At 38.0% G+C, this 27,449-nt stretch overlaps 1 protein-coding gene and 1 pseudogene across 3 annotated transcripts; both read right to left on the bottom strand.

Moving 5' to 3' along the window:
- Positions 1-1,219: 1,219 nt before the first annotated feature.
- LOC112177413 (probable LRR receptor-like serine/threonine-protein kinase At3g47570) lies at positions 1,220-10,337 on the bottom strand. Of its 3 annotated transcripts, none has more exons than XM_024316871.2 (10): positions 7,452-10,337; positions 6,526-7,005; positions 6,305-6,364; positions 4,824-5,092; positions 4,434-4,568; positions 3,193-3,284; positions 2,912-3,041; positions 2,095-2,247; positions 1,867-1,911; positions 1,220-1,501 (listed from the first exon to the last, which is right to left on the bottom strand). In XM_024316871.2, exons 1-2 carry the CDS (start codon positions 10,135-10,137, stop codon positions 6,533-6,535), a joined length of 3,159 nt encoding a protein of 1,052 aa, XP_024172639.1. In that variant the 5' UTR covers positions 10,138-10,337; the 3' UTR covers positions 1,220-1,501; positions 1,867-1,911; positions 2,095-2,247; positions 2,912-3,041; positions 3,193-3,284; positions 4,434-4,568; positions 4,824-5,092; positions 6,305-6,364; positions 6,526-6,532. The 3 variants fall into 3 exon arrangements, with proteins under 3 accessions (XP_024172639.1, XP_024174020.1, XP_024171702.1); XM_024318252.2 differs by lacking the exon at positions 3,193-3,284 and having other exon boundaries at positions 7,452-8,891; positions 9,420-10,337; XM_024315934.2 differs by lacking the exon at positions 3,193-3,284.
- Positions 10,338-25,444: 15,107 nt separating this feature from the next.
- Positions 25,445-27,285, bottom strand: LOC121049458 (annotated as a pseudogene).
- Positions 27,286-27,449: the final 164 nt, after the last annotated feature.

Genomic DNA, 27,449 nt, shown 5'->3' with positions numbered 1-27,449 from the left:
TGGGTTAGAGTATCATGCTGATACCGTGTTGTAGAGAATTGGATAATTGTATTGTATTCATCTCACCATGAGGTTTATATAGGGTTACATCATGTATACAAAAGGCAATACATAATAGCTATACTAATCAATCGCACATTATAAGTATGTCAATCGCATACATTACGAGTCTGTTAATTGCATACATTACGAGTCTGTCAATCACATATATTACGAGTCTGTCAATCGCATACATTAAGCAATACATATTGCATGAATAGTCATTATCATTTACAACAATAATGACTCTTTATTCAATTATGCAGAAAATGTGGGTACGTGTGACTTAATTATATGCAGGTAAGGTGTTTGAAGAAATATTTCTTACAAAGAGGTGCCAAGTTGAATTGGAAGTGATGATTTTATCTCTAATGCCAATTTTAAGAAAGGTGCTACTCCTGGACTAGTTGATTTCCATTTACACAAACATAACAAAACTATAGCTATGAATTGGATTGGTTTGCCTCTTCTGATAATTACCACAAACCTGATTGGATTACATCACTTTTTACACATAATTAAAATACAACATTGCTAGTCTCCATCAGATCTCGGGGAAATTAAAATCTAAATAACAGACAACTCATAATCTAGAAATCGAAATCAAGCAATAACTTATAACACTACAAAAAAAATTGCAATAGCCACGGCGCCTTGCCGTAGCGAAAAGCTATTTTGCCGTAGCAAAAAAGCATTTGCGACGGCTCTGCGACGGCAAAGCTTCCGTCGCCGTTGGTGGCGTCGCCAATATCTTTTGCCACGGCATTTTGCCGTAGCAGACCACTTTTGCGACGGCAAAGAGTTTTGCGACACTTACTCTGCGACGGTTTTATGCTACCCCTAATGCCGTCGCCATTACAAAATATACTACGGCAAATTGCCGTCGCAGCATAATTAATATTAAGATAATTATATTACTTCCCGCCAAAATTTGTTTCCTACTAAATTTTTTCCCGCCAAATTGTTTCCCGCCAATTTTTTTTTGCTGCCAAACTAATTTGCTTCCCGCCAATTTTTCAATAGGAAATTTTACTACGGTCTCGTTGCCGTAGCTTCGGTGTGGTGTTATATAGAAAAATATTCTTGGCTACCGCAATTCACTGATGTTAGTAGCTAACCAATATTTTTTTTTAACAAAACCTGTATTTTTGCAATATCCAAAAATGGGATAAAAATATCATGAATACACAACACATATATTGTTCATTAGCTCATCTATTTCATTGCAATGTAATTAAATTGTTGCAGTGTCAGTATAGGTAATTAGAAGAAGTACAAATTAAGTTATATATGCCCAAAATCAAGTTCCTAATGAAGACAACTAAGAGTAACACTTAACAAAAATATGCAATAACATATTGAAACTCAGCCCATTGCTCTATCACTGCTTGAATCTGGATTCCTTTCTTCTCCTACAGACTCTCTCCGAATTTCATGCATGGTCACTAGTTGCATCTGGAACCTAAGACATCAAAAAAAAAATTAAATATATCATGTATGGCTTTGCATATCACCCTTTTTCAATGTCACACCGTAACCCAATTTCAATAATGAACATCGCAGGTTACACCATTCTTTATAATCATATTACAAAGAGAATGGCAGTATGAGAGGAAATTTCAAACCAAGTGTCATCAAAGCTAGTGTTTCTTTTACAAGTTGATACTAGTATGTATATTCATCATTGATAAATTAATAAAGGTATATATATGTGAACAACAACAACGGGCAAACAGATGCTAACAAATATTGGCAATAATGTATCACTTGAAACAATTGTAGGACTGAGGACACAGACATCCAACACATGAAAAAGATAAGGGTTACCTGCAATTCCCCAAAAAACAAAATTCATGCAAGCTAGCTGAGTTCCTGTAGAAAAGAAAAAGAAACAAGCAAACTTTCCATCATTGCCAATTTTTTTATAACATCATTCAAGCATTAGGCATATAACTAATCTAATTAAAATTGAAATAACAAATAGAGGAAGATCCATAATGCTTTAATGAATGCACTAGTACACACTAAGAAGAACAAGTGAATAAGAATATTTACCTGTTCCCCCACCTAGCACGCAGCTCTAGAATTGCAATGATTGACTTATGGCATGGCAACAGAGATAATGAGAGATCCTGCAAGTATGAAGGGGCGTCTTCTTCCCATTTTCAAAGAGCAGTTGTCACTCCAAATACCACCGCAGGGTTGAACCTTAAAAAAACAATAAATTAAACAAATTAAGATAGAAGAGGTACAAGTACAATTGATAAATATCAATATCAGCATCAAAATAAACCCAAGTCCAGATAAAAAGAACACAACATATTAGTATGCAATGAGGACATTAACAACTGTATGAATGACAATCACAGCATATAGATGAATAACTAGTTCCCCAAAGTCATCACGTTATGCAGTAAATCCACTGATACGAGCACAAAAGAGGTGGTGAATTACAGCAAAGGCTACATATTCTCTCCTTATTCGTTTTATACATCCACAAAAGAGTCAGAATCGGAATGAAGTGAAGTTGCAACCTGAATTAAGTTGAACTTTTCTTGCAGTCTATATTAGTGTAGATTATGCAAGAAGTCATTATAAATCAGACTAGGTATAACCAAAATAAAAGCAAGATCCTATCTAATTTTTCTGAAGCAGATTGCAGTTTCTATAATTTCAAGTAAAATTGAATTCAGAAAAATGAGAGTTCATGAAGTCAAATTCTCAAACTCATATCGTTTGCTCACCAATTACTCAATTGAAAACCCTAAAATCACTTCAAATTCAAACTGACCCACAAATTGAGCACAAAACTTTCTAATTCAAGCCTTCAATTTACAAAACAATGTTTATATGAGAGATAGAACTTTCTAACCTTTTCAGTTAAAATAATGTCACTTCCTAGCTTTAGACTCAATGTCTCAGGATTTCCAGCCCTCTCCTTTCCTTGCAAGAAGATTGTTCCCAAATAAATGCTAATTACGTCATTGCCAATAGGCCTTGAACTGTTCAAAGCACAAGATATCACTATATAATCAGTAATTTATATATTCAAGACCTCAAACATATATAAATTCCTCATCCAACACATCCAGCACTAAATCAAGTAAACCATGAATCAAAAACTCAAACAGTATTCACCCCAAATAAGCTTACCTTATACACAGCTGATCCCTGCAATTCCCAAAAACAACAAAGCTGCAGGAAAAATGAAAGTAGGAAGAGACTACAGCAAACATTCTGTTATGCTGCAGCTTAGAATATATTGATCTCACATCACAATAGCGAAGACAATAACGAACAAGAACAAAACAGATAACTCTAATGCATTTGTAAATGAAAAGAAAAAGTAGTAACCCTTAGCATCCATTCCACTATGAAATCCAAAAATAAACAAATGACACAATTATCCATGGCATCTACCCCAAGTAAATAAGCACTAAGCAGAATCCCTAACAACTGATATTATAACTAATGACATACTTCAAGGTGGTGTTTGTTACGTGGGACTATTATCACCCACATTATTTTCTATAATAGTCTAGGACTCTTCTAACCTGGGATATGTTATGTTAATATCTGACCCATGTTTGGTACTGCTTAGGACTAAAGAGCAGAATAGTCAAAATAGTCTTATCCCATGTTTGTTTGTGTATTGGACTAAAAGTTGGTAATTTGCAGACATGAACAATTTTATGAGTTTGTGAGAAGAAAAGAAATTGGAATGAGAAAGCTGAAGACAAATCCAGAAATTGTATCCCTTACGTGACCAGTTACAGTGACATGGTCAGTTACGTGACCAGTTACTTGGTCAGTGACATGGTCAGTTACTTGACCAGTGACATGGTCAGTTACTTGACCAGTGACATGGTCAGTTACTTGACCAGTTACAGTTACTTGGTCAGTGACATGGTCAGTGACATGGTCAGTTACTTGGTCAGTGACATGGTCAGTTACTTGGTCAGTGACATGGTCAGTTACTTGGTCAGTGACATGGTCAGTTACGTGACCAGTTACATGACCAGTTACAGTTACTTGGTCAGTGACATGGTCAGTTACCTGGTCAATTACGTGACCAGTTACATGACCAGTTACATGACCAGTTACAGGTACTTGACCCAGAATTGATCAACATCCAAAATCAATGAAAACAAACAACCAAATAAGAAGATAAAAACACAGACGTTGTTGAAAGAAAGAAAAAACCCAGAATTGATCAACATTCAATTGAGTCCTCTAATCTCATTTAATTGAGTCCTCATGTGTGCCAAACGTGGGATGAGTCTTATTTTCTTACATAAGTTACTCCAATCCAGTCCAATCCCATGTAACAAACATAGCCCAAAAGTATAAACAGAAAAGCTAGTAAAAACAGAAACAAAATGAAGAAATTATACCATGAAATTAGATTGCTAGCAAGGTAAATATGCAGTTCCCCAACTTTAGATAACAGAATTCTCGTACAAGTCAAGCTTTAGATAACCACCGTCTTTTCCTTGTTTTCTTCCACACCAGAATTGTTTACCACTACCCTGTTCAGGAACCCCCAAAAAAAAAAAGGAAAGAAGAAATGCTTAATCACCACACAGAAAACAGAAAAAGTACAATTATAATAGAATCAACCACTAAACCTGAACCAAAGTATTACAATTAAGGAGTTACAATAGCCCATGGACAACGTATTAAAAAAGAGATTATACAGACATTAGCCCATCGACACGAAAAAGAAAAAAAATGTGCAATTTGGGAAACCAAATTAGTTAAATGGAGAAGAACAGAGGGGTTACCTGGAACCATAATTGCTCAAATACCTGCAAATTTCAAAGAAAACCACAGGAAAAAATCAATTAGGTAGGAAACTCCATGGTATCTGGGTTTTTCATGTGAATCTAAATTCTTCAGTTACATAATCTCTGAAATGCCGCTTAGTGTCTTCTTTGGCAACGTGGTTCTTGACAGCTTTGAGAAGGTGGCGGTATGCCTTAGCAACTTGCAAAGCTTCAGCATTCATTTCCAACAACTCTCTAGCTTATACAACCTCTTCTATTTCTCCACCCTGCATCATCAATTGAGGGGTTTCTCATCATGAATGGGCATACTCATAAGTCAATTTTGAAAACTCCACGGTAACAACAGATAAACGAAAACCAATTCATAAAACACAGACTCTAATTTTGAGAAAGGCGAATACGAAAGTTAAAAATCAACAAAAACATTACTCAAATCTACAGGAGGAGAAAAACAACAGAAGAAGCAGAACCATTAGCAAAATTACACAACCAACAGATGCATACAGATGCTATAAGACATTAAGAGCTTAATTCGAAAAGAAGGGTTATGGGTGCCAATGAAACAAGATTGAAACTTGACTAGAGTCTAGAATCCAACAGTTCAAGCACAATGAATCATAAAAAGGGTTGAATTTCACAAAAACTCACAGAAATTAAATTAAAGCATGAAACTTTCTATGTTATCTAATTGAAAACTGCGAATTGCAAATCAAACGTATCAATTAAAGTTTGAAAGGGTTGAAATTTCATACCAACGAAGAGCGATTTAGGGCTAGATGTGAGAGAGGCTGAGAGAGAAGGCTTTGGGGGTTTTCTTTTGGTTCGGAAAGATCTGGTTTCAGTCTTCAGAGCAGCCGCGCGCGCAGAGAGAAAGAGAGAGCAAGAGCTACTGAGCGATGAAGAAGCTGAAGCCGCCGGTTCCGATCTGGTTCTGAGCCGCTGAGACAAAGTGATATGTATAAGAGAGAGAGAGAGAACGACAACAACTGAGCCGCTGAGCGAGAGAGAGAGAGGACTGAGCGGAGAGACTGAACACGGAGGACCAGCGACGGGAAGTTCTGATCCGATCTGCTTCAGTGAGATCGAGAACAGAGAGAAAGAGAAAGAGGGATGCGGTAGAGAACAGGGATTGAGAGAAATAGGCTAGGGTTTTTTTATGAGAAAATAGATTTAATAAGAGAATTGGGCTCGTAGTTGTTCTCTAGTTGCGACGGCATTTTAGACGCAGTCGCCAAGCATTGGAAGTTTGCGACTGCAAACGTTCGCCGAAGATAAATATTAAAGTTTGGCTACCCCATTGCCACGGCGTAGCAACTCAGTCGCAAGTTTTACGACGGCGTAATTTTGCCGAAGCAAAAAGTCAATTTTTTGCGACGGCAAAAGGGTGCCGACGCGAAACGGGGTAGCCGTTGCAATTATTTTTTGTAGTGTAAGTAGCTACAACTTATTTCTTCCACACTTGGAGAGTATTATCTTACCTTTAGACGTCTTCAGTAGTACAATACAGAGAATAGTGACACCTTGCTTCCAATGCCATACTGTATAAATTATTTGCACAAAAACATGAGGATTATGTTCAATTTTGTTGCACATATCATAAAGAAAAGAATGAATAAATAAAAAAGAAATGAAAAAAATAATTAAAAAAAAAAAAAAAACCATTTTGTTGCACATATCATAAAGAATAAAATAACAACACCTTTTGTTTAGCTTCTTTTTGACCTTTCTCGACGGATGTCAACACCAGTGTAAGCATTTTTTATATGGTGTAGCTCCCTATGGACATCCTCCATAGACACCCTGTTCCTTGGTGATTCTTCCGAGCATGCAAGTCCAATCTTAAGGGTTGGAAGTATGCATTTCCACACGTAAGTGTTCATCATGCTTAAATTCTCATTGTCAATGCTGTCTTCATCAACTTCGATTTCATTGTTGTAACCATGGATGCTGGCTTCATTGTTTGTTGTTGAAGTTGCAGTCTCTTCTAGAGTGGCAATAAGAGTAGGATCTACAATTTGCATAAGTCTTCCTTGTATAGACGTCTTAACAAAAGTATGGATATTGCAATTGTCTATAAACATTTCATCGGTTGGTCTTTTTCCCGTGAACAATTCCAGCACAAGGATCCCATAACTATATACATCCCCTTGTTTTGATGACTCAGCACCAACTGCATACTCTGGAATTCATAAAAGTGATAAAACAACCATGTATATCAGTTCTCGCTGTAAGCAAAGTTTCTTTGTTGATCAGACTAGTATAAAAACTTTTTCATTATAATTGGTTAGTGATGAGTGAATGCATTAAACAAATGAATTTCATTATTGGGTTGAGATAGAAAGACAGTCAATTTCATCAGCAATAACTTTTCTATCTTAGAGAAGAGGTCATTTATATCTTGTCTTATTACAATCTTTGAGATGTCTTATCTTATATGGCTTTCCAATTTGACAACTTAGTCATTTGTTAGGGCTTAAAATTTCAGTTGGTTTCAGTGCCATTGTGTCACATTAATTATAGGCTACCATGCTCCTAATTGTTATACTTCTGACTATATTCATGTTTATCTTCAATAAACATCAAGATAAAAATTTAAGAAATTATAAAGTAGTGGAAGATTGTTACCTGGAGCAGCATAGCCAATGGTTCCTTTTATCCCGACTGTGCTGCTTTTATTCTCATAGGAGTCAGTGGTCGGTGGGATGAGTCTTGCTAACCCAAAATCACCGACATGAGCAACCATGTCATCATCAAGAAGAACGTTGCTTGGCTTCATGTCACCGTGAATAATATGTGGTTCACAATGGTCATGAAGATAACACAATGCAAGAGCCGTATCAATAACAATATTCAGTCTTTGAAGAAGCGTCAAACTCCTTGATTGGTTTTCTCTATGCAGCCACTTCTCTAAACTTCCATTTGACATATACTCATAAACTAGAGCTTTGAATTCATTACCGTTGTAATCAATGCTGGAGCAACATGTTAAGATCTTCACAAGATTCCTGTGCCTGATATTTCTCAGTGCATTGCATTCAGCCATGAAACTCTTATAAGCTCCTTTTTGTTGAAGGTTGAGGACCTTTATGGCAACAACATTGTTTTGTTCTTGATCAAGAATCCCTTTGTATACACAGCCAAAACTGCCTGATCCAATTTGATTGGTCGTAGAGAATCCGCCAGTAGCTTGATGAAGTGTCTGGTATGAAACCCTTGAAATGAAGTTGATTGATGACACTGTAGATAATGGTTTCTTCTTTTGAGTTTTCCTCCCCCAATAAAGAGCTAAGATGACTGCAAACAGAAGAGAGCATCCAGCGACTAAAGAAATTGTGAACTTTAGTTTGAAACCATGCAACTTTCTCTGCTTTGGTACTTTGATGGGGCATGCTGGTAGCTGCAATTCCGAAATACCACCACAAAGTTTGGTATTTCCATCCAATGATAATGCACTTTTGTTTCGAAAAACTCCTTCTTTGGGTACCTCACCCTCCAGATTATTAGACGAAAGGTTCAAATATATCAGGAATGAAAGTCTCTGTAGGTCTTTTGGAATATGTCCTGACAAGTTGTTTCGTGAAAGATCTAGATACTGAAGACCTCTCAAAGTAGCCAAAGAAGTAGGTATGATTCCTTGAAAGAGATTCCCTTGTAGTAAAAGAAATTCAAGGACCTGACAGCCTCCAATAACATCTGGAATTCCTCCTGTCAAATTATTATCAGAGATGTCCAGTATATTGATATTCTTCAGCTTACCCACTTCCGCAGGCAGAATGCCAGTTAGCGAGTTTTGCGCTAATTTGAGCAAGACAGAGAAGGACAGACCAATGACCTGTGATGGTATATCTCCACTAAGCTTATTGTGTGATATATCCATCTCCCGCAGATTTGGGCAGTTACCAATATTTGGAGGAATGCTTCCTTCTAATTCATTTTCAAATACCCAGAGTCTAGACAATTGGGTGAGGTTTCCTAGGGAAGATGGAATCCGTCCTGATAATCTATTGGAATTCAAATATAATTCTTGCAGCTTTTGTAACTTTCCAAAAGAAGCTGGAATGATACCTGTGAATAAGTTATAATCCAGGCTCAATTGTATTAAATTGTTGAGATTTCCTAATGTTTCAAGAATCGTTCCCCCTATTGGATTGCCCCCAAGGAATAATTTAGTCAGGTGGGTGGAAAAATTGACTAGAGAGTTAGGTAAAACACCTCCAAAATTGTTAGAACTGAGAGAAAGAATTTCCAGATTGCTGCAATTTGTCAAGGATGTTATAAATCCCAAATCATTAGATGAATTACTTCCTAGATTATTCGTACTGGAGCCGAGAAACTGGAGATGGGGAAGTTTTCCAAAACTTGTTGGAACTAGCCCAACAAAATTATTTTCCTCAATATCAAACTGCTGAAGCTGAGAAGCATTGGAAAATGAAGGCGGGATTTGCCCAGAGAATTTATTTGCCCCAAGGAACACTTTTAGGAGATTAGGCATGTTTAGGCCTATACCAGGTGGAATACTGCCCCTAAACTCATTAAGTGCAACTGAGAAGATTTTTATAGATGATATGTTAAAAATGGAGCGAGGTATCATACCTGAGAGTTTATTGGCCCCAATTGCAAACGTAGATAAGCTTCTCAATCGGCCTATTTCCTCTGGTATGTTGCCCACCAAATGATTATATTGCAAGGAAAGTAGAGTGATTGATGAAAGATTCCCCAAGGAAGGTGGGATGCCTCCTGTCAGATTGTTTTTCTGAAGATCAAGATGCAGAAGCTTCATCAATGAGCCAATCTCAGAAGGAATTTTGCCAGTAAGGCGGTTAGATGCAATGCTTATGATGCTTAATTTCGAGCAGAAGGTTAGGCTGACTGGAATTTCCCCCTCCAACATGTTGGAACTTAGGTTGAGATGACGCAGTCGGAACAAATGATCAACTTGTTGTGGAATCTTGCCGGAGAAGCTGTTGTTTAAAAGGCGGAAGGTCCTGAGAAAGGAGAGGTTGCCAATGTAAGGTGATATGGTTCCATCCAAATCAGCATCCGGTAGGTTCAAAGCTGTTACTCTTTGATGCCTTCTGCGGCAAGTAATTCCATGCCAGTTGCAGAAGTGAACAGATCCATTCCATGAGTTCAAGAACCCGTGTGGATCGGCGACTATGGATTCTTTGAATTTGAGCAAAGCCAATCGGTCGGTTTCATTGCCAAATGCATTTGCAGCAGTAGTGGTAGGTAGGAAAAAGTTGATAAGAAAGAGATGGGTAATCACATGCACACATATAAACCAAAATGCACACTCATGAAGAAGCACCATTGAATCTGCAGAAGATGCAGAAAGGTAGTGATCGAGAAGAGAAAATTATGAGAGGCAGATTAAGCTAGCTGATCTTTCAAAATGCGGTATTTAACATCCAAGTTAACACGTAGTAGAGAGGATCAACTAAGATCGCAAATTAGCTAGTAAAGATTGTATTGACACCGACTGAAGACTTGCATGTGGAGTTGTGGACCTAATTGGACAGAGGATGGCGATATTTTAAATGGCCTTGTCGGCAAAACCACCAAAACTTTTAAACACCACTGACATCTGTTTATTAGCCGTCAGATATATGACAAGGTCGGATTAAACAGTGAATTGATTTCTTACCTTATGGGTATTTTGGGGAGAACCGTACAGATAGGATAAGGAAAGGTTGGAAGACTTCACGTCTTCATGGTCGTCATCTCCTCATCCTTCACCTGTGCAAACTCACAACAAAAATTGCTTGAAACCGAGAACCTGCAAACAGAGCACATCAATTTGAAGTCTTCTCCCTCTTCATGTCCTCATCCTGCAAAGAGACAACAGCCACTTTGAAGAGAGCTTGAACCCGCAAACAAAGCACAGTCATTTGCTAAGAAGGAAGTTTCAGATCTATCAAGAAATTAGTGCGAAATCATTCACACCGGATAGAATTCGACAATTGTTTAGTATCTGATACAGATACACCTTCCTTCTAAAGGTTTCCTTGCAATATGCAGTAGTTTCAATTTCTCCTATTGAAAAAAAAAAATATATATATATATATATATATATATAAAAACAGAAATGAAAAATTAATTTTACAATAGCGTTGACCGTGCACTTGCACCAACATAAATGAATGGTTAGATTACATTAAATACACTTTTTGTTTATTAAAAATAAAGTTGATAATAAATATCAAGGGTTGAGATTATTTTATAAGAGTTGGATCACTTACACCACCGTCGGTGCATAAAATAATTTCTAATTTTACCAAATTAAGATTCATTATACATTTTGCTTTGTTATACAGAAGCTCATAAAGAGAGCTGAGCTTGACCGCCGACCAGAGATTGGTCATAGAGAGCATCCTTTGACGTTATCACTTTAATTACTCACCTACAGCTAGCTTCCACTTAGCCTCATCTTTCTTGATCTGCTGCTGCATTTTCTCCTTGAAATGTCTCAAACCACAATTGCAAGTTATTATTCCAAGCTTCTAACCATCAAATAAAGTTACACACTTCAACGGAAATGGTAGAAAGATGCAATTCTGGCATTGATAGTATCTGTCACATGTCATAATTAGTCATAACTTGGTGTGGATGATGGCACCATACAAGTATTTCCCAAAAAACTATTTCACATTTTAGCACATGGCGCCTGAGCTACCAGCAGAACACCGAAGTCCCAGAAGGATTGGGTTCAGCTCATATGGTGTATCATCCACATCCATTCACATTTTTTAGCAAATTCGACTACTTAATATGACCTGATCAAATTATCATGCTTACCTACACAAAAGAACCTCGCATGAGTCAGGCTAATTGCAGATACGTGCACTTCAAGAAGCTGCCACATGCGTTTGCAGATATTGTTCAAGTCAAAGGCTTCCTAAGGACCGCAGCCTACGAAAGGACACAAATGTCCTCACATTTTCACCATAACGGCACAAATACTTATTGAAAACGTAAGGTTACAGTTAACATGGTGGTCAACAAAAATTGTGGAGGAGAATGCGCTACATGGCTGGGGCCCTTTGGTGTTTTATCTTTTTGATTGGGTGACCAATTGGAGAGTAGAGACTAGTCTTGGCCATGCAGCTGGAAAAGATTGCCATGGCAATCAAGAGGGACCACATGCCCAGGCAATTGGTTTGCTAATCCTTAGTCACCAAATTGCCCGAAACGTTGGTGGCGAGCCCTACAGGCACATGGATTGCTATCAATGGCTCTTTCGTTACTTCTTTTCTGACCCAAACGGTCATTCAATCGTAGATGTTGGATCGATTAAATGACGACGGTAATTTTCTTTTTCACCTTAAAAAATAATTCGTAAGGTAAAAAGAATTTAAAATTTTATTTTCAAAAATTCTATAAATACCTATTCTCTCACCTTAATTTCTCACACAAAATTTTCAAAAATTTGACTTTTTTATCAGGAGGAACGATTATTGTACTTGATATAGAATTTGATTTGTTAAAATAATATTGTATGATTAATCTAATCTTTAATTATTTAATTAATTAAATTATAAGTTTAACATTATTTTGAATTAATGAATTATTCAAATTTGAAGTGTGAATAGTGGATTGGCAAACAAATTGTCTTTCATTGGTGCATTGTATAAGTTAGAGGCAATTGCCAATTTGAGGTAAATAGTGGATTGGTAGTACTAATTTGATTGGCAAATCAGCAATTACCTTTGGTTCATGGATGCATTAGGGTGGAAGAAACTTGGAAGCAGCTTAGCCTAGAGTCTATGAATATTAACATGCAATATTGATTTGCCATTGCCTCCCTCCCAATTCTAATTCCTAATGCAGGTTTTGCGATGCCAGTTGCTGGATATGAACGCACTTAATTAGTTCAGGAACTTTATGTGCCGATTGAAATGACAAAAAATAATAGGTACTTTCAACTAATGATGACGATGACAGTAAGCAATGCTCAATTTTGAACAGGTGTGATGAAAAAATCCATCACAGAAACTGAAATAAAATTGTTCAATTCGAAAGAATAAGCTTAGTAGCATCAATTGCAGATCATTGAATGGTAATCAGCATATTATCTGAGCAAACAAGAGAAAGATACTAACACATTGTGCAACAACCATTCAGCAACCATTTGGTTAAATAAGCAAGCAGCTCTTTAGTTATCCTGTTTCAGGTGATCGCTCCTAGAGCAAAAGGGTCAGTGACACCCTTTTTTTTTTTATTTTTTTTTTTTATCAGTTATTATTGTTTTTGAAATTAGCAAAAGGGCCATTTTATTGGTTGTTAAGCTTGAATCGCAACAAATGAGACATCAATGCAAATAGGAAAACGATAATTATATAATAGACCAGCTACGAGAATATCGCAATTTCCAAGTTCCTTAATTGAAAATCATAGCAACTAGTACAATGAAATTCTAGTAGGTTTTGTTCACACCTGATAATCCAGTTGACTGGAGTTATGAGACTAGGCTTTTCAACCAATTTAAGTGCGTTCATATCCAGCAACTGGCATCGCAAAACCTGCAATAGGAATTAGAATAAGCACAAGATGGCAACAATTCTAAAACCACAACTGAATATCATAATCATGAACGGTGTCATGTTAGTACCCTGTGAAGAATTCGATAATCTCATTTGTCATGCAGGTAATAGAATGCTCAGTGACAATGGCTTGTAAACTTAGGAATCGTTTGGTTCACGGAATGAATTTCTTAGGAAAGTTGTTCCTTTATATTTCCATCGGGAAGGGAAATTAAGATTCCTACTTATGTGTTTGATAACACTAAGGGACATAATCAATAATTAAAAGTGTAGTCGAAGAAAATTGGTATTTATTTTTTCATAGAATTATTTTAGTCATATAAATAGTGTAATAAATGTTAGGAAATGAGAAAGGAAAATGGTTTCTTAGGAGAATGGAAGAATTCATTTTCTTTCATATTTTCTCTTGCAAGAGGAACCATTTTCCTGACCTTAGACCATCTGCCACCGTACCCTATAAAGCCATATATAGCCTATTACCCTCTTCCATGGTAAGGCATTCCACAATTCCCAAAAAAAATTTCTGATGTATGGTCCAATGTTCAAGCCATATATGGCCTTCAATCTGGTAAGCCATCTCCATTTAATATTTTATTGTTTATTTCTTTTATTCCTCTTTTATCCCTCTTCATTCAACTTACAGCACTTTTATTCCAATTATACCTTACCAATTATGGCTTATGGTGGCAAGAGGTATCAAAGATTCTCTAGAATGATAACATGTGATAAGCCATATATGGCTATATAGCCTATCAATTATAAGGTATATATGGTGGCAGATGCTCTTACACTTACCAAACACAGGGACCAGTGACCTAGATGGTGGAAACAGTGACCTAGATGGTGGAAATGAAAGACAAAAAGCTGTGAATAGTACTGACTCAGTGACCTCAACGTGTGAACTTGCTCTTATAGTTGATAAACCATATGGACGAGGACCACCAGCTTGAGGTACATTGAATGATGTGGTTCTTCTCAGTCGTAGGAAACTTGGATCAATCTCACCATCATGTCTGTGAAGGGTGTCAAGGTCTCTCTCTCTCTCTCTCCCTAGCTAGTGAAGTTGACTTGAGCCCTAGTAACCCAAATTACAAGTTGAGGCAAAGGCTACTCGAGGTTGATGAGCTGATGTTGATACTTGACATCGAGTTTGATGAGCCGATGTTGATACTTGGCAGTAATAGTTTTAGAATCATATTTGTTTAAACTTTGGACTAGTTTACACTTTAGCATGGTCGACGGTTCAGGATATTAGCGAGTCTTCCATTTTCTTCAGTGGACTCTTAGGTCCAAGTCACAACTCACAACCAAAAATGTCATCTCTCCCTTGATAGCATCACGAAGTCGCTAGCTAAATTTAGTAAACCAAAGCCTTCAAATTAACAGGGAGTTAGAGACGAATTAAATCGTTCCTTAGTTAACTGTGTATGAGCATTCTTCTAATTAGTTAATAAGGACTTAAATGTAATTGTGCTTAAACTCTAATCCTTACTTTACCCATATGGACAAGGACCACGACCATGAGTTACGGTAGGGGAGATTGTATGAAATGGTTCTTCTCAGTCTTGAAACATATAGAGATTAAAACTTAGATCGCTTTCACCATCATGAATCTGAAGGGTTTGGGTCTCTCTTGAGCTCTTGTAACCCAAATTACAAGTTGAGGCAAAGACTACTGACGTTGATGTTGATACTTGACAGCAATAGCTTTAGAAATTTCAACTTTGGACTAGTTTCTAGCGTGGTCGACGTTTCAGGAAATTAGTGAGTCTTTCAGTTCTTCAATTGGAGTCTCCAAGTCACAACCCAAAATGTCATCTCACCCTTGGTAGCATCATGAAGTAACTAGCTAACGCAGTTTAGTTAACCAAAGCCTTCCAATTAATGGGACTAAATCCATGAATAGTAATTAATACTCCCACAAACCCAAAGGCCATAAGTACCATCACTTAACTAAGCTACAACATTGCTTGTCTCCATCCGCTGTGAGTGGAACTTCACTGAATAAACTAGTCGTAACCAAGATTTATCAAGCACTCGCATAATTTAGCTTATACTTATTTCTTCCATATATGTAAACTTGCGTTAAGGTTCCTACAGGTGGAAAATGAGCCGACTCATTGAATAATCAAAACGGCCGGCAAATCTAAGAAAATATTGGGCTATCTTGCAACAATATTGGATCCAAACGTAAGGAAGATGATGGTGTTTGGCTCCAAAATCAGTATGGGTGCAAACCGTCTCTTTTGAGCTTGTGCGCAGGCGTGCCAGCACCGTGGGGTGCAGTCGTCGAAGAATCCCTTGACCTGACTTCTTGATCAAACGCTGTGGACGAGGAGAGCAACAACCTCGTCACCAGGTTCTTCTCTATGCCTTTCGGAAAATGACTTCTTGCCTTACGGGTAAGGGCTTTGGTTGTGATCTCTTCGCGTCACCGAATCGATACTCAACGTTGTAGGTTGAGCAGAGCAATCACTGGGAAGTTTGGAGAAAGCGCGGGTTTGCTAGAACGTATCTTTAGCTTTGCTGGGTTGCGAGGGAGTTACCCTTACTTCGCTAGGTTGCAGGTCGGTTTGCTCCGAAGAGGCTTTGATAATTGTTGAGATTGATTGGAGAGTTGTCCTTTGTTGTATCGCTTTAGCCTCTATATAGGGGCTGCTCGTAGATTTACCTTCCAAATATGAATGAAATACTATATTTTAGGCCACAGTTATTGGCCTTGAATCAAATTAAAACTCTTAATAGTCTTGATAATTATCGTAGGCGATAATTAATAATAATTATCCACCTCCGTTGTAGCTAAAATATAGGCAAAGATTAATTACCTCTTAGAGTCCTGAATGCCATCTTCTTGGATGCGGTAGGATATGCATTAATTGCAAATATATCGTCGCGAGGACTCTGTAGCTCGAGACATGCAATTATATATATATATATATATATATATATATATATATATATATCTTCTTGTTGACGTTCAGCTTAATTGCATGGGCAAGCATTGATTGCTTGATTGGCTGCAAATATCAGATGGCCTAGCCCATGCATGATATATATTCCTTGTTGAATTGTAATCAAGGATAATTAAACCCTTCCTATCCTGCTCCACATCCAGCAATCTTTTGGGTGCAATATATGTGGGGTCCCTTGATATTTTCCTCTCATGCATGACACATTTTCCTCTCCTTAATTGTCTCACCATGCCTTAATTGCATGGGAAGTATATATATGGCCAACTTGATCTTCGCGAACCAACCAACTCATCCGCGCTCACGTCCTTGATTATATCTTCGCGAGCAATCTTTAATTGTAATATATATCTTCAGCTGCAAGTCCACGCCATTTATTCCTTAAGCAATAAGAGCCCATGCTTGCACGTCCACATCCTTCCCTCCTGCTCAATCTTGGTAATTAAGCAAATCATCATATTTAATTATCAAATATTTGATAATTAATAGTAAATCAATGAATATCTAGATTCGCTTCAAAATTGCTTAGCCTCCAAGTAGACTTTATTGAGCATCTAATAATATATTTCGAACTTATCACAAATAAATAGCTTGGGCCACGGATATTGGCCCGGATTTCTTCGAGTCCCCCTTATCGGGAAAAAATGTTAATTTTGGGTTCAAACATTGCCCCCCAGACCTCGAAGTCAAAGTTCCCCGTCTTGACTAAAGAGGTCTTGAGTCAGCACTGATCTTGCAATAACGTCACTCTAAAGCCACTTACATTGGCTTAATTGATAATTGATAATTTGAAATCACTTGACTGAATATGTATATAGGCCTCTGACTAGGCCATGAAACTTGATTGACATCAATGATGATTGACAAATACAGATTGACGAATACAGAAGTTGCTGGACAAGTCTAATAGCCACACTTAATTAATCAGAAGGTTTGCCCAGCTTCCATGCTTCAACACGATAAAAAGGCCACAGGTACTGGCCTTGTATATTGATGATCAAACTCTTGTATGTTTACAAATTAGCTTAATCATAGTAAGAGAGCACAATGACTTCAGCATCTAAACACTAAAGCCTTTACATCTGGCCTTCTGGATGAGATGCCCCCCAAGGCTTGCAGTGACTTGTTTTGCATGCTTTTCTGCCTATAAGAATACTATGCCCCCCAATGTTAGGGAACATGTAGTCTAACCATGTATTGTTCACCATTGCTTCTCTAACCTATATCATGACTTCAAGAAACAATGCTGGGAAGCTAAGCGGCCACGTGAGTTTGGCCATAAAAGAATGGTGATCATGACTCCATCATACATGCTTATATTTCTAGCAAACATCAATATTATATTATAGGCACCACTCACATGAATTACCTGCCCCACATGTACGTTGCTCCTCATTTTTTATATGAATCATGTCAGATGTAGGGTTGGTGTAGGAGTCAGAACTATAGCAGTTCCCCTAGCAAGTGAGCCTTCGCGCCATTTAACTGAATGCCTCTTTACTTCCCTTCGCTGCCTCTTGGAACGACACATATTGAAAAGTGATTGATGAATATCCCATCAACTTTTTGACCAAATGAATTCGGGCTTTGTAAACTTGTTCCTGGTGACCATTCAGCAACTCCTCGCGACCTAACTTTCTGGGTTGGATGCGCTTTTGGGTCTTTTGGCTAATCCGCGAAACATTTTTATTTGTTGCACTTACTCTCTGCCTCATGAAGTCTTCAAGCTGCTCGCGACCCTTCGCAGTGACCAATCTCGTTGCAGAATCACTTGCACCCGTTTAATTACTGCAGAAGAACTTTCTCCTTGTAACCGCATCACGTCTTTCTATGAAATTGGGTGTCAATCAGCCTGCTCTTTCTTGCTTTAAATTGCTGCATATTGAGGAGCCACGTACTCCTTGTTGCTTTTAGACCAGCAAGTGTTGACAATTGAACCAACCTAACATCATTTTATAACCATTTAAAGCAGAGGGGCACGTATGGCTCCAATTAAGAATCATAATTAATGCATGGCCACACGCTTTTCCTCTTTAGGCATCATGATCATGCCCCTGTAGTAGCTTTATACAAATATATAACGATCTGGGCCACTAAGGACGTGTTGTAGCCATGTCATGCCCTCTTCATCACTTCACATGCAATCCTAGATTAATTAATTAACAACTTCGATCAGCCACATACTGGCTTAGCTAATAAAGTAATCCCCCAAAAGTATGTCGGCCATAAGTACATTTCAGGTCGCGATGCGAAAGGCCACTGTGGGAAGGGAATAAGAAGTCTTCTTATTTTTCTTTTTTTTCTTTCTTTTTTTTGGTCGAAAGGTAGCATCAATTAACAAGGCACAAAGCCAAACAACAGTACAAGGGACACGGCCCAAAACAGACGAAGTCTACAAGCATGATTCACATGGTCATCTGCCAGAACAAGCAAGACCAGAGAAATCAACATACGAAAACAACTAAAAACAAAAAGGCCAAAGCAGCCCAAAAAACCTAAATCCTAATCAAACCTTCTTCTTCATCTCCAACTTGCAGCCACCATAGCAGATTCGACTCCGGAGCTCCGACGGAAGTCATGAGCAAGGGCTGGTAACCAAGGGTGGTCAGCAGAGGTGAGGATACGGACAGAGCCGCCATACATTCTCCAGTTGACCGATTACGAGAAGATCTCGCATAAAAGGATAACAACAACCAAACCAAGATAGATCTTAGCAAAGAAACCTGAGATCTGAAGAGGTGGTTGCAGAGGAGTTCGAACTCTTCCATGGCAAAGCAAGGTAGACAAGAAGAAGGAGATCTGTTCACGGTTTGGACATCTTGAGGAGCAAAGGCAGAACAGAAACTGAGAATGACCATGAGAACAAATTTGAGAATAAATCTTAGAGATTCAGATCTAAGATCTAAGATCTAAAAACAGATTTGAACAGTGAGGACAAAATCAGATGCAAAAGAAGAGGAAAACAAGGAAATCAAAACACCACTTGGGTGAGGAATCACCACATGGGTGAGGAAAATTTGGGGAAGAAAAGGTTGCTGCAGAAAAGAGAGAGCTTGAGTAAAAGAGAAGCAGGAGCTTCTCTCTCTAAAATGAACAGTACACTACACGACTCTCATCGGCAGCTTCTTATTTTTCTTTAACTCGCGAACTCTTCTTGTAGGCCGCTGGGCTTCGCGAACAAACAGACGTCTCCAAAAGAATTTTCCTCTTCAACAAAGAACCTAGTTCTTTTTCTTTATTTCGCGGTCGCCAAACTACCTCGCATGCGCACATGCCTTGACACGACATCAGAGTCAAGTGGCCTCTCTCCCTCTTACTTATATATATATATATATATATATATATATATATGTGAACAGTAAGCATACATATATTAATCAATCACCAATTTTCCTTCTCGAACTGTTCTCCGCGAGGCCATGTAATTAAAGCCATTTCGCTGCACTATTATTGGCAAAAAAATATTGACTTGACCTGTTCCATTGCTGATACCATACTAGGCATATTAAATGCCTCTAATATATGTGCCTAGGCCAAAACTAATGGCCTCTAAGTATCTCAGAAAGTTCAAGCCACTGTTAGGCAAGAACACAATATTTTGCATCCTCCACGATGCACAAAATTGAAACTCTTTTTGTATTTTTTTTGTTTAACTAAAAGAAAGATGCAAACTGAAAATTGACAGAAAATTAAAAGCAAAGAAAGAAAGAAGCTAGCGGCGACTCATTTGGCTAACCTCTAGAAGGTCACGGGGGAGGCCACCTATGCTTCACTCCAAGCTTTGATGCATCAAAATTTATGGCACGAAAATCCCTCTTGCAGGAGCTTGAAAGCAACAAAGATACTTCGCATTGAAAACTTGGAAGAAATTTGGCTCGGAGAGGGAGTAATATTGCCCCCCAAGTATCTTTGTTGGTTGACGAAGCATGATCTTCAATTGCACCTCTTGGAAATAATAATGTCCCAAGATCAGCTTTATCGCCAACTACCATGTCATAGAACATGGCGTCTTCAGAATAAGCCACTAATTGGCTTTTGTATTTGACCACTTGTTGATTTGAATCCTCGTGATCAAGAGCCTCAAAGAACTTGAACTCATGCATATGATTTTTGGAACCAATAACTAAATTATAATTATCATCATACTCATCATAGATTGGCTCCGTGTTGAGATCATATTTAGAATCACCAAAGAGTGGTGAATTGATCTCTTCTTCAAAGATAGGCATATCAAATATTTGTTAGCCTCTGTCCACTTTCCAGGCATTAAATTAAGATGTCTCTATGGACTGTTTAGTATCATAAATAAATCTCTCTTGCAAGAAATTTGAAGTTAAATAATTGTAAACAAGAGTTAACTTGTACTGATGATACTCAGACTTGTAGTCGCGAAGGACAAATTGGCCACTAAAATAATTTTTTTGGCCATCCTTGCAACGTGGGTTGCAGATGTATCCTCCACATATATCAAAACCACCGCTTGGCCTTGAAGCATATATGAAGAACTTCAAGTTGAATTGATTAATAAAGCCACAGATTGGCTTTCCAAGGCCACAACTTAATTGATAATTAAATTGGCCATGATTGTGGCCAACTTCACCATGACGTCCAGTAGCATGGCCAAGGCTAGATTGATGATAGAAAGGTGGGCCATGCCTTAATTGATAATTAAGTGGACCATGCTCTTGACCCTTTGCATGGTCATGATGATGTCCAGTACCAAAATCATAATTAAACTGATCATGCATCTGCTTCTGGTTATCAAAGGGTTCAACATGGGCTGCATCTTGCCCCCATGCATCTGATCAGTAGCCACATATTTGGCTTGATCAGTGAAGAAATCAAGTATTTGTTCAGAGACAATTTTATTGTCAGAAGAACAATCCTATGGACCATCTTCTCCATGCACAATCCCTATGTAAGGCTGTGATTCACCAGTGAGACCCTTAGATTGATTACCACCTATAGGCAATTTAGTCTCAGAAACGACTTCTTCGCGCAAAGTCGCGAACTTCGGTAAGGTATGCTTGTCCCGGGTCGCAACGACATTCACGAACTGCTCGTGGTTTCCTCAGATTTGTTGCACATCATGCCGCCTCTGCTCATGCGCTTGTCGTATCTCACGCACGAGCTTCCAGATTGTGCTAAAAATGTCCTCCTGCCTCAGTCGCGCCTCCGCATTGTCTTTCTTCATCTTCACGTAGAATGCGTCATTGTTCTTTTGGAAGATGGCGAGTCGCTCCTCTATGCTCGAATTCTCTGGGACAGGAAGAGGAATGAAGACAGGCATGATTTCAGGAATTTCTTTTGGAAAAGATTTTCCTCTGGCATCCTAATGATGGTGAATACAAAAAGACTCTAGTTTTGTCCCACTGGGCGTGCTAAAATGTTTGGCTCCAAAACCAGTATGGGTGCAAACCGTCTCTTTTGAGCATGTGCGCAGGCGTGCCAGCACCGTGGGGTGCAGTCGTCGGAGAATCCCTTGACCTGACTTCTTGATCAAACGCTGTGGACGAGGAGAGCACCAACCCTCGTCACCAGGTTCTTCTCTATGCCTTTCAGAAAAGGACTTCTTGCCTTACGAGTAAGGGTTTTGGTTGTGATCTCTTCGCGTCACCGAATCGATACTCAACGTTGTAGGTTGAGCAGAGCAATCACTGGGAAGTTTGGAGAAAGCACGGGTTTGCTAGAGAGTATCTTTAGCTTCGCTGGGTTGTAAGGGAGTTACCCTTGCTTCGCTGGGTTGCAGGTAGGTTTGCTCTGAAGAGACTTTGATAATCGTTGAGATTGATTGGAGAGTTGTCCTTTGTTGTATCGTTTTAGCCTCTATATATAGGCTGCTCGTAGATTTACCTTCCAAATATGAATGAAATACTATATTTTAGGTCACAGTTATTGGCTTTGAATCAAATCAAAACTCTTAATAGTCTTGATAATTATCGTAGGCGATAATTAATAATAATTATCCACCTTCGTCGTAGCTAAAATATAGGCAAAGATTAATTACTTCTTAGAGTCCTGAATGCCATCTTCTTGGATGCGGTAGGATATGCATTAATTGCAAATATATCATCGCAAGGACTCTGTAGCTCGCGACATGCAATTATATATCTTCTTGTTGACGTTCAGCTTAATTGCATGGGCAAGCATTGATTGCTTGATTGGTTGCAAATATCAGATGACCTAGCCCATGCATGAGCCACTATACATGCATGATATATATTCTTTGTTGAATTGTAATCAAGGATAATTAAACCCTTCCTATCCTGCTCCACACCCAGCAATCTTTTGGGTGCAATATATGTGGGGTCCCTTGATATTTCCCTTTCATGCATGACACCTTTTCCTCTCCTTAATTGTCTCACCATGCCTTAATTGCATGGGAAGTATATATATTGCCAACTTGATCTTCGCGAGCCAACCAACTCGTCTGCACTCTCGTCCTTGATTATATCTTCACGAGCAATCTTTAATTGTAATATATATCTTCAGCTGCAAGTCCACGCCATTTATTCCTTAAGCAATAAGAGCTCATGCTTGCACTTCCACATCCTTCCCTCCTGCTCAATTTTGGTAATCAAGCAAATCATCATATTTAATTATCAAATATTTGATAATTAATAGTAAATCGATGAATATCCAGATTCGCTTCAAAATTGCTTGGCCTCCAAGTAGGCTTTATTTATCCTATAATATTATATTTCGAACTTATTGCAAATAAATAGCTTGGGCCACGGATATTGGCCCGGATTTCTTCTAGTTCCCCTTATCGGTTAAAAATATTAATGTTGGGTTCAAACAGATGGTATGGACTTTGGTTACCGACTAAGGTTGGTTCGTAGTTGGTTTGGGCCCTGAGGGGTCAGGAAAGCTTCTAGATAAATACAACATATGACTACATAAAGAAGTACTCCTTGTTAATAACAGAAATTAATTAGTACATGGTTAAGTGTCCTGCAGATTTCCCAAGGAAGCTGGGAGCCTCCTGTCAGATCAAGTCTGATCATTAGCTTCAGCAATGAGCCAAGTTCCGGCGGAATTTTTTCCTTTAAATGGTTGGAAAGTTAAGGATGCACAATTCAGAGCTATTGCAGGTAACTTGAACTATTCTCACTAACGATGAGATGTCGTAGTCGGGACAAGTGATAAACTTGGTGTGGACTATTGCGAGAGAGGCTGTTGATTTGAAAGTTGATATACCTAAGAAGGAGAGGCTTCCAATAAAACTATAAAAGGTGATATGGTGCTATGCAAATCATGGCCTTGTAGGTTCAAGGCTACTAATATTTGATGCCTTCTGTCGCAAGTAATTCCATGCAGGGTGAAGAGATTCATTCCATGAGTTCATGAACCAATGTGGATCGGTGGCTATGGATATATTCTTTGAATTTGAGTAAAGCCATAAGATCCGTTTCATTTCCAAATGCATTTGCGACACTGGCAGGAGAGGAAGAGTTCATAAGAAAGAGAGGGTGATCACATGAAAGCATATATGAACCAAGATGGACATCAGCTGGGTACATGAAGCTCCACTGAGTTTGCAGAAACAGGAATGTGGTGAGGAAATTATGCAAGGTAGAACCACTTATTTAAAGATACTGGATTGGATTAAGGGTGGCATGGAATCTTTTTTCGAATCGAAGGTGGAAGATTGACTGATTGAGACTTGGAAGCAGCGCATATTAGGTTCAGGCCGGGCCGCCGGGCCGTCATATATAATTCATTTACCAATATAAACTATATATTCATTTCACTAAACCCTAAATCCACCAAGTCAGAAAAACTTGTTTTATCCCACCATGACCATGATCCTTACAATCACATTGTGGAAATTATATAAATCCTGGGGGCAAAGGGTCTAACAGTTTATGATTACTGTAATATGTCTTTTAAGACTTGATTTTGGTGGATAAGTGCCTAAATCAAGTCTGTCTCAACTGACGAGCTCAAGCCAGGGTCTTACAGCTTCAATAATGAGCAAATCGAGCTCAAGCCTAATCCAAGTTGTTTCGTAATTAAAGATGAGTTGCTTTCAAGCTGTGCATACCGAAGCTCAATCTTAGTTTGATTCTTTTTACGAGCTGAGTACAGACAATATAAAATCGAGAACTCAAGCTATATCGAGGCGATTTACAGCTCAAATTAAGGTGTCACTTAATTTTGTTGTTGATTTTCTCATTCCAACCCTTCTATAACCCAAGTTTGGTTTGGGTGGAAATGAAATTGTTGGGCTGTGTTGTCACAAATTGGTAACTTTATAATGGGCTCTCTGAGCTAGTTCTTTGTTTCTTCCACAACCCGTTCAAGTTTAGCTCAATCACCATAATGGAAAGTTGAGCTAACCCTTATTAAATTAGAACATGACATTTCAGTGATTTTACTAATTATTTTTTATAATGACTCTTTATTTGATGCCGCATTATTCAATTCTGTAGAAAATGTGAGTGGGTGACTTAATTAGATGAAGGTAAGGTATTTGAAGAAATGTTTCTTACAGGATTAGAAGAGGTGCTGGGCTGAATTGGAAGATCATTTTCCTCTGCCGCCAATCTAAAGAAAGGTACGTAGTCCGGGACTTGTTGGTTTCCATTTACACAAAACAAAACAAAATTATAGCTATGAATTGGACTGGTTTCACTTCTCTTATAATTCCGGCAAACCCAATTGGATTACATGCATCACTTATTACATATAATTAAACTACAACATTGCTAGTTTCCATCAGATCTCAAGGGAAGTCTACCAAATCTACACAACAACCAACTCATAACCTATAAATTGAAATTAAGCGCTTACAATATAGTAGCTACAATTTATTTCTTCCGCACTAGGTACCAGGATGTTATCTTGTCTATAGACGTCTCCAGTAGTACAACTCAGAGAACATTGAAATCTCGCCTCCCATACCACGTTGTATAAGTTATTTGCACAAAAACATAAGGATTATATATGCAAAAGAGATAAAAGAATGAGTAAATTAAAAAAGAAATGAAAAAGCCTATATATATATATATATATATATATATATATATATATATATATATACACACATATACATACACCATTTTGTTGCACATACCATAGCCAAAAAAATAACAGCAACTCTTGTTTAGCTTCTTTTTGGCCGCTCTCGACGGATGTCAACACCAATGTAAGCATTTTTTATATGGTGTAGCTCTCTGTGGACCTCCTCCTTAGACATCATATTCCTTGGTAGTTCTTCTGAGAATGCAAGTCCAATCTTAAGGGTTGGAAGTATGCACTTCCACACGTAAGCATTCATCTTGCTTAAATTCTCATTTTCAATGTTGTCTTCTTCAGCTTGGATATCATTGTAGTAACCATGGATGCTGGTCACTTCATTGTTTGTTGTTGAAGTTGCAGTCTCTTTTAGAGTGACAATAAGAGTAGGATCTACAATTTGCATAAGTCTTCCTTGTGTTGACGTCTAAACAAAAGTAAGGATATTGCAACCGTACGTCTACAAACATTTCATCAGTGGGTCTTCTTCCGTGAACAATTACAGCATAAGGTTCTCATAACTATATACGTACATCCCCTTGTTTTAATGGCTCAACACCAACTGCAAATCTACAATTCATAAATCAATCAAGTATTTCCGTTCCCTGTGTAGTGTGTACAATTGGAAACCTAATTACTATAGTACGTACGCAAAGTTTCTTTGTTGATCGATCGGACTAGTATGAAAACTTTTTCATTATCAATGGTTAGTGATGTATATATGAATGCGTTAGACAAATGATCGAATTTCATTATTGGGTTGAGATAGTTAAACAAATGATTTCATTATTGGGTTAAGATAGAAAGACAATCAATTTCATCATCAATATTTTTTCTTATATTGAGAAGAGATCATTTATATCTTGTCTTATTACAATCTTTGAGATGTCTTGTCTTATATTGCTTTCCAACTTGACGACTTAGTCATTTGTTAGGGCTTAAAATTTCAGTCGGTTTCAGTGCCACTGTGTCACATTAATTATAAGCTACCATGCTCCTTATTGTTATACGTACGTACTTCTGTCTATATTCATGTTTATCTTCAATAAACATCTAGATAAAAATTTAAGAAATTATAAAGTAGTGGAAGATTGTTACCTGGAGCACCATAGCCAATGGTTCCCTTTATCCCGACTGTGCTGCTTTTATTTTTATAGGAGTCAGTGGTCAGTGGGATGAGTCTTGCTAACCCAAAATCACCGACACAAGCAACCATGTCATCGTCAATAAGAACGTTGCTTGGCTTCATGTCACCGTGAATAATTTGTTTGGTTCATACTTCATAATGGTCGACATGAAGATAACACAATGAAAAAGGCACATCAACAACAATATTCAGTCTTTGAAGAAGATACAGACTCCATGATTGGTTTTCTCTATGCAGCCACTCCTCTAAACTTCCATTTGACATGTACTCAAAAACAAGAGATTTGTAGTCCTTACCACTTGTAATCTGTGCTGGAGCAACATGTTATGATCTTCACAAGTTCCTTGCCGGCTATTTCTTAGTGCATTGCATTTGGCCACAAAACTCTTGAAAGCTTCTTTTTATTGAAAGTTGAGGACCTTTATGGCAACAACATTGTTTTGTTCTTGATCAAGAATCCTTTTATATACAGAGCCAAAACCGCCTGATCCAAATTGATTGCTTGGAGAGAATCTGCCAGTAGCTTGATGAAGTGTCTGGTATGAAACCTTTGAAAGGAAGTTGATTGATGAAACGGCATATAACAGTTTCTTCTTTTGAGTTTTTCTCCTCCTCCAATAAAGAGCTAAGATGACTGCAAACAAAAGAGAGCACCCAGCTAGTAAAGAAATTATGAACTTTAGTTTGAAACAATGCAACTTTCTCTACTTTGGGACTTTGATGGGACATGCTGGTAGCTACAATTATGAAACACCACCACAAAGTTCAGTATTTCCGTCCATTGATATTGCACTTGTGTTTCGAAAAACTCCTTCTTTTCGGTACCTCACCCTCTAGATTATTGAACGAAAGGTTCAAATATATCAAGAATGAAAATCTCTGTAGGTCTTTTGGAATATGTCCTGACAAATTCTTCTTGAAAGATCTAAATGCTAAAGATCTTTCT

Source organism: Rosa chinensis, chromosome 1 (genome assembly GCF_002994745.2).
Source record: "Rosa chinensis cultivar Old Blush chromosome 1, RchiOBHm-V2, whole genome shotgun sequence".
NCBI classification, from domain to species: domain Eukaryota; kingdom Viridiplantae; phylum Streptophyta; class Magnoliopsida; order Rosales; family Rosaceae; genus Rosa; species Rosa chinensis.
The sequence above is the reverse complement of the archived record's forward strand: the minus strand, read 5'-3'. Positions and strand labels throughout refer to the sequence as shown.

Coding starts and splice junctions, on each gene's coding strand:
- LOC112177413 (XM_024316871.2), bottom strand. CDS start 10,137: ATGGTGCTTCTTCATGAGTGTGCATTTTGGTTTATATGTGTGCATGTG. Junction 7,006..7,451: donor CATTGGCTATGCTGCTCCAG/GTAACAATCTTC, acceptor TATGAATTCCAG/AGTATGCAGTTGGTGCTGAG.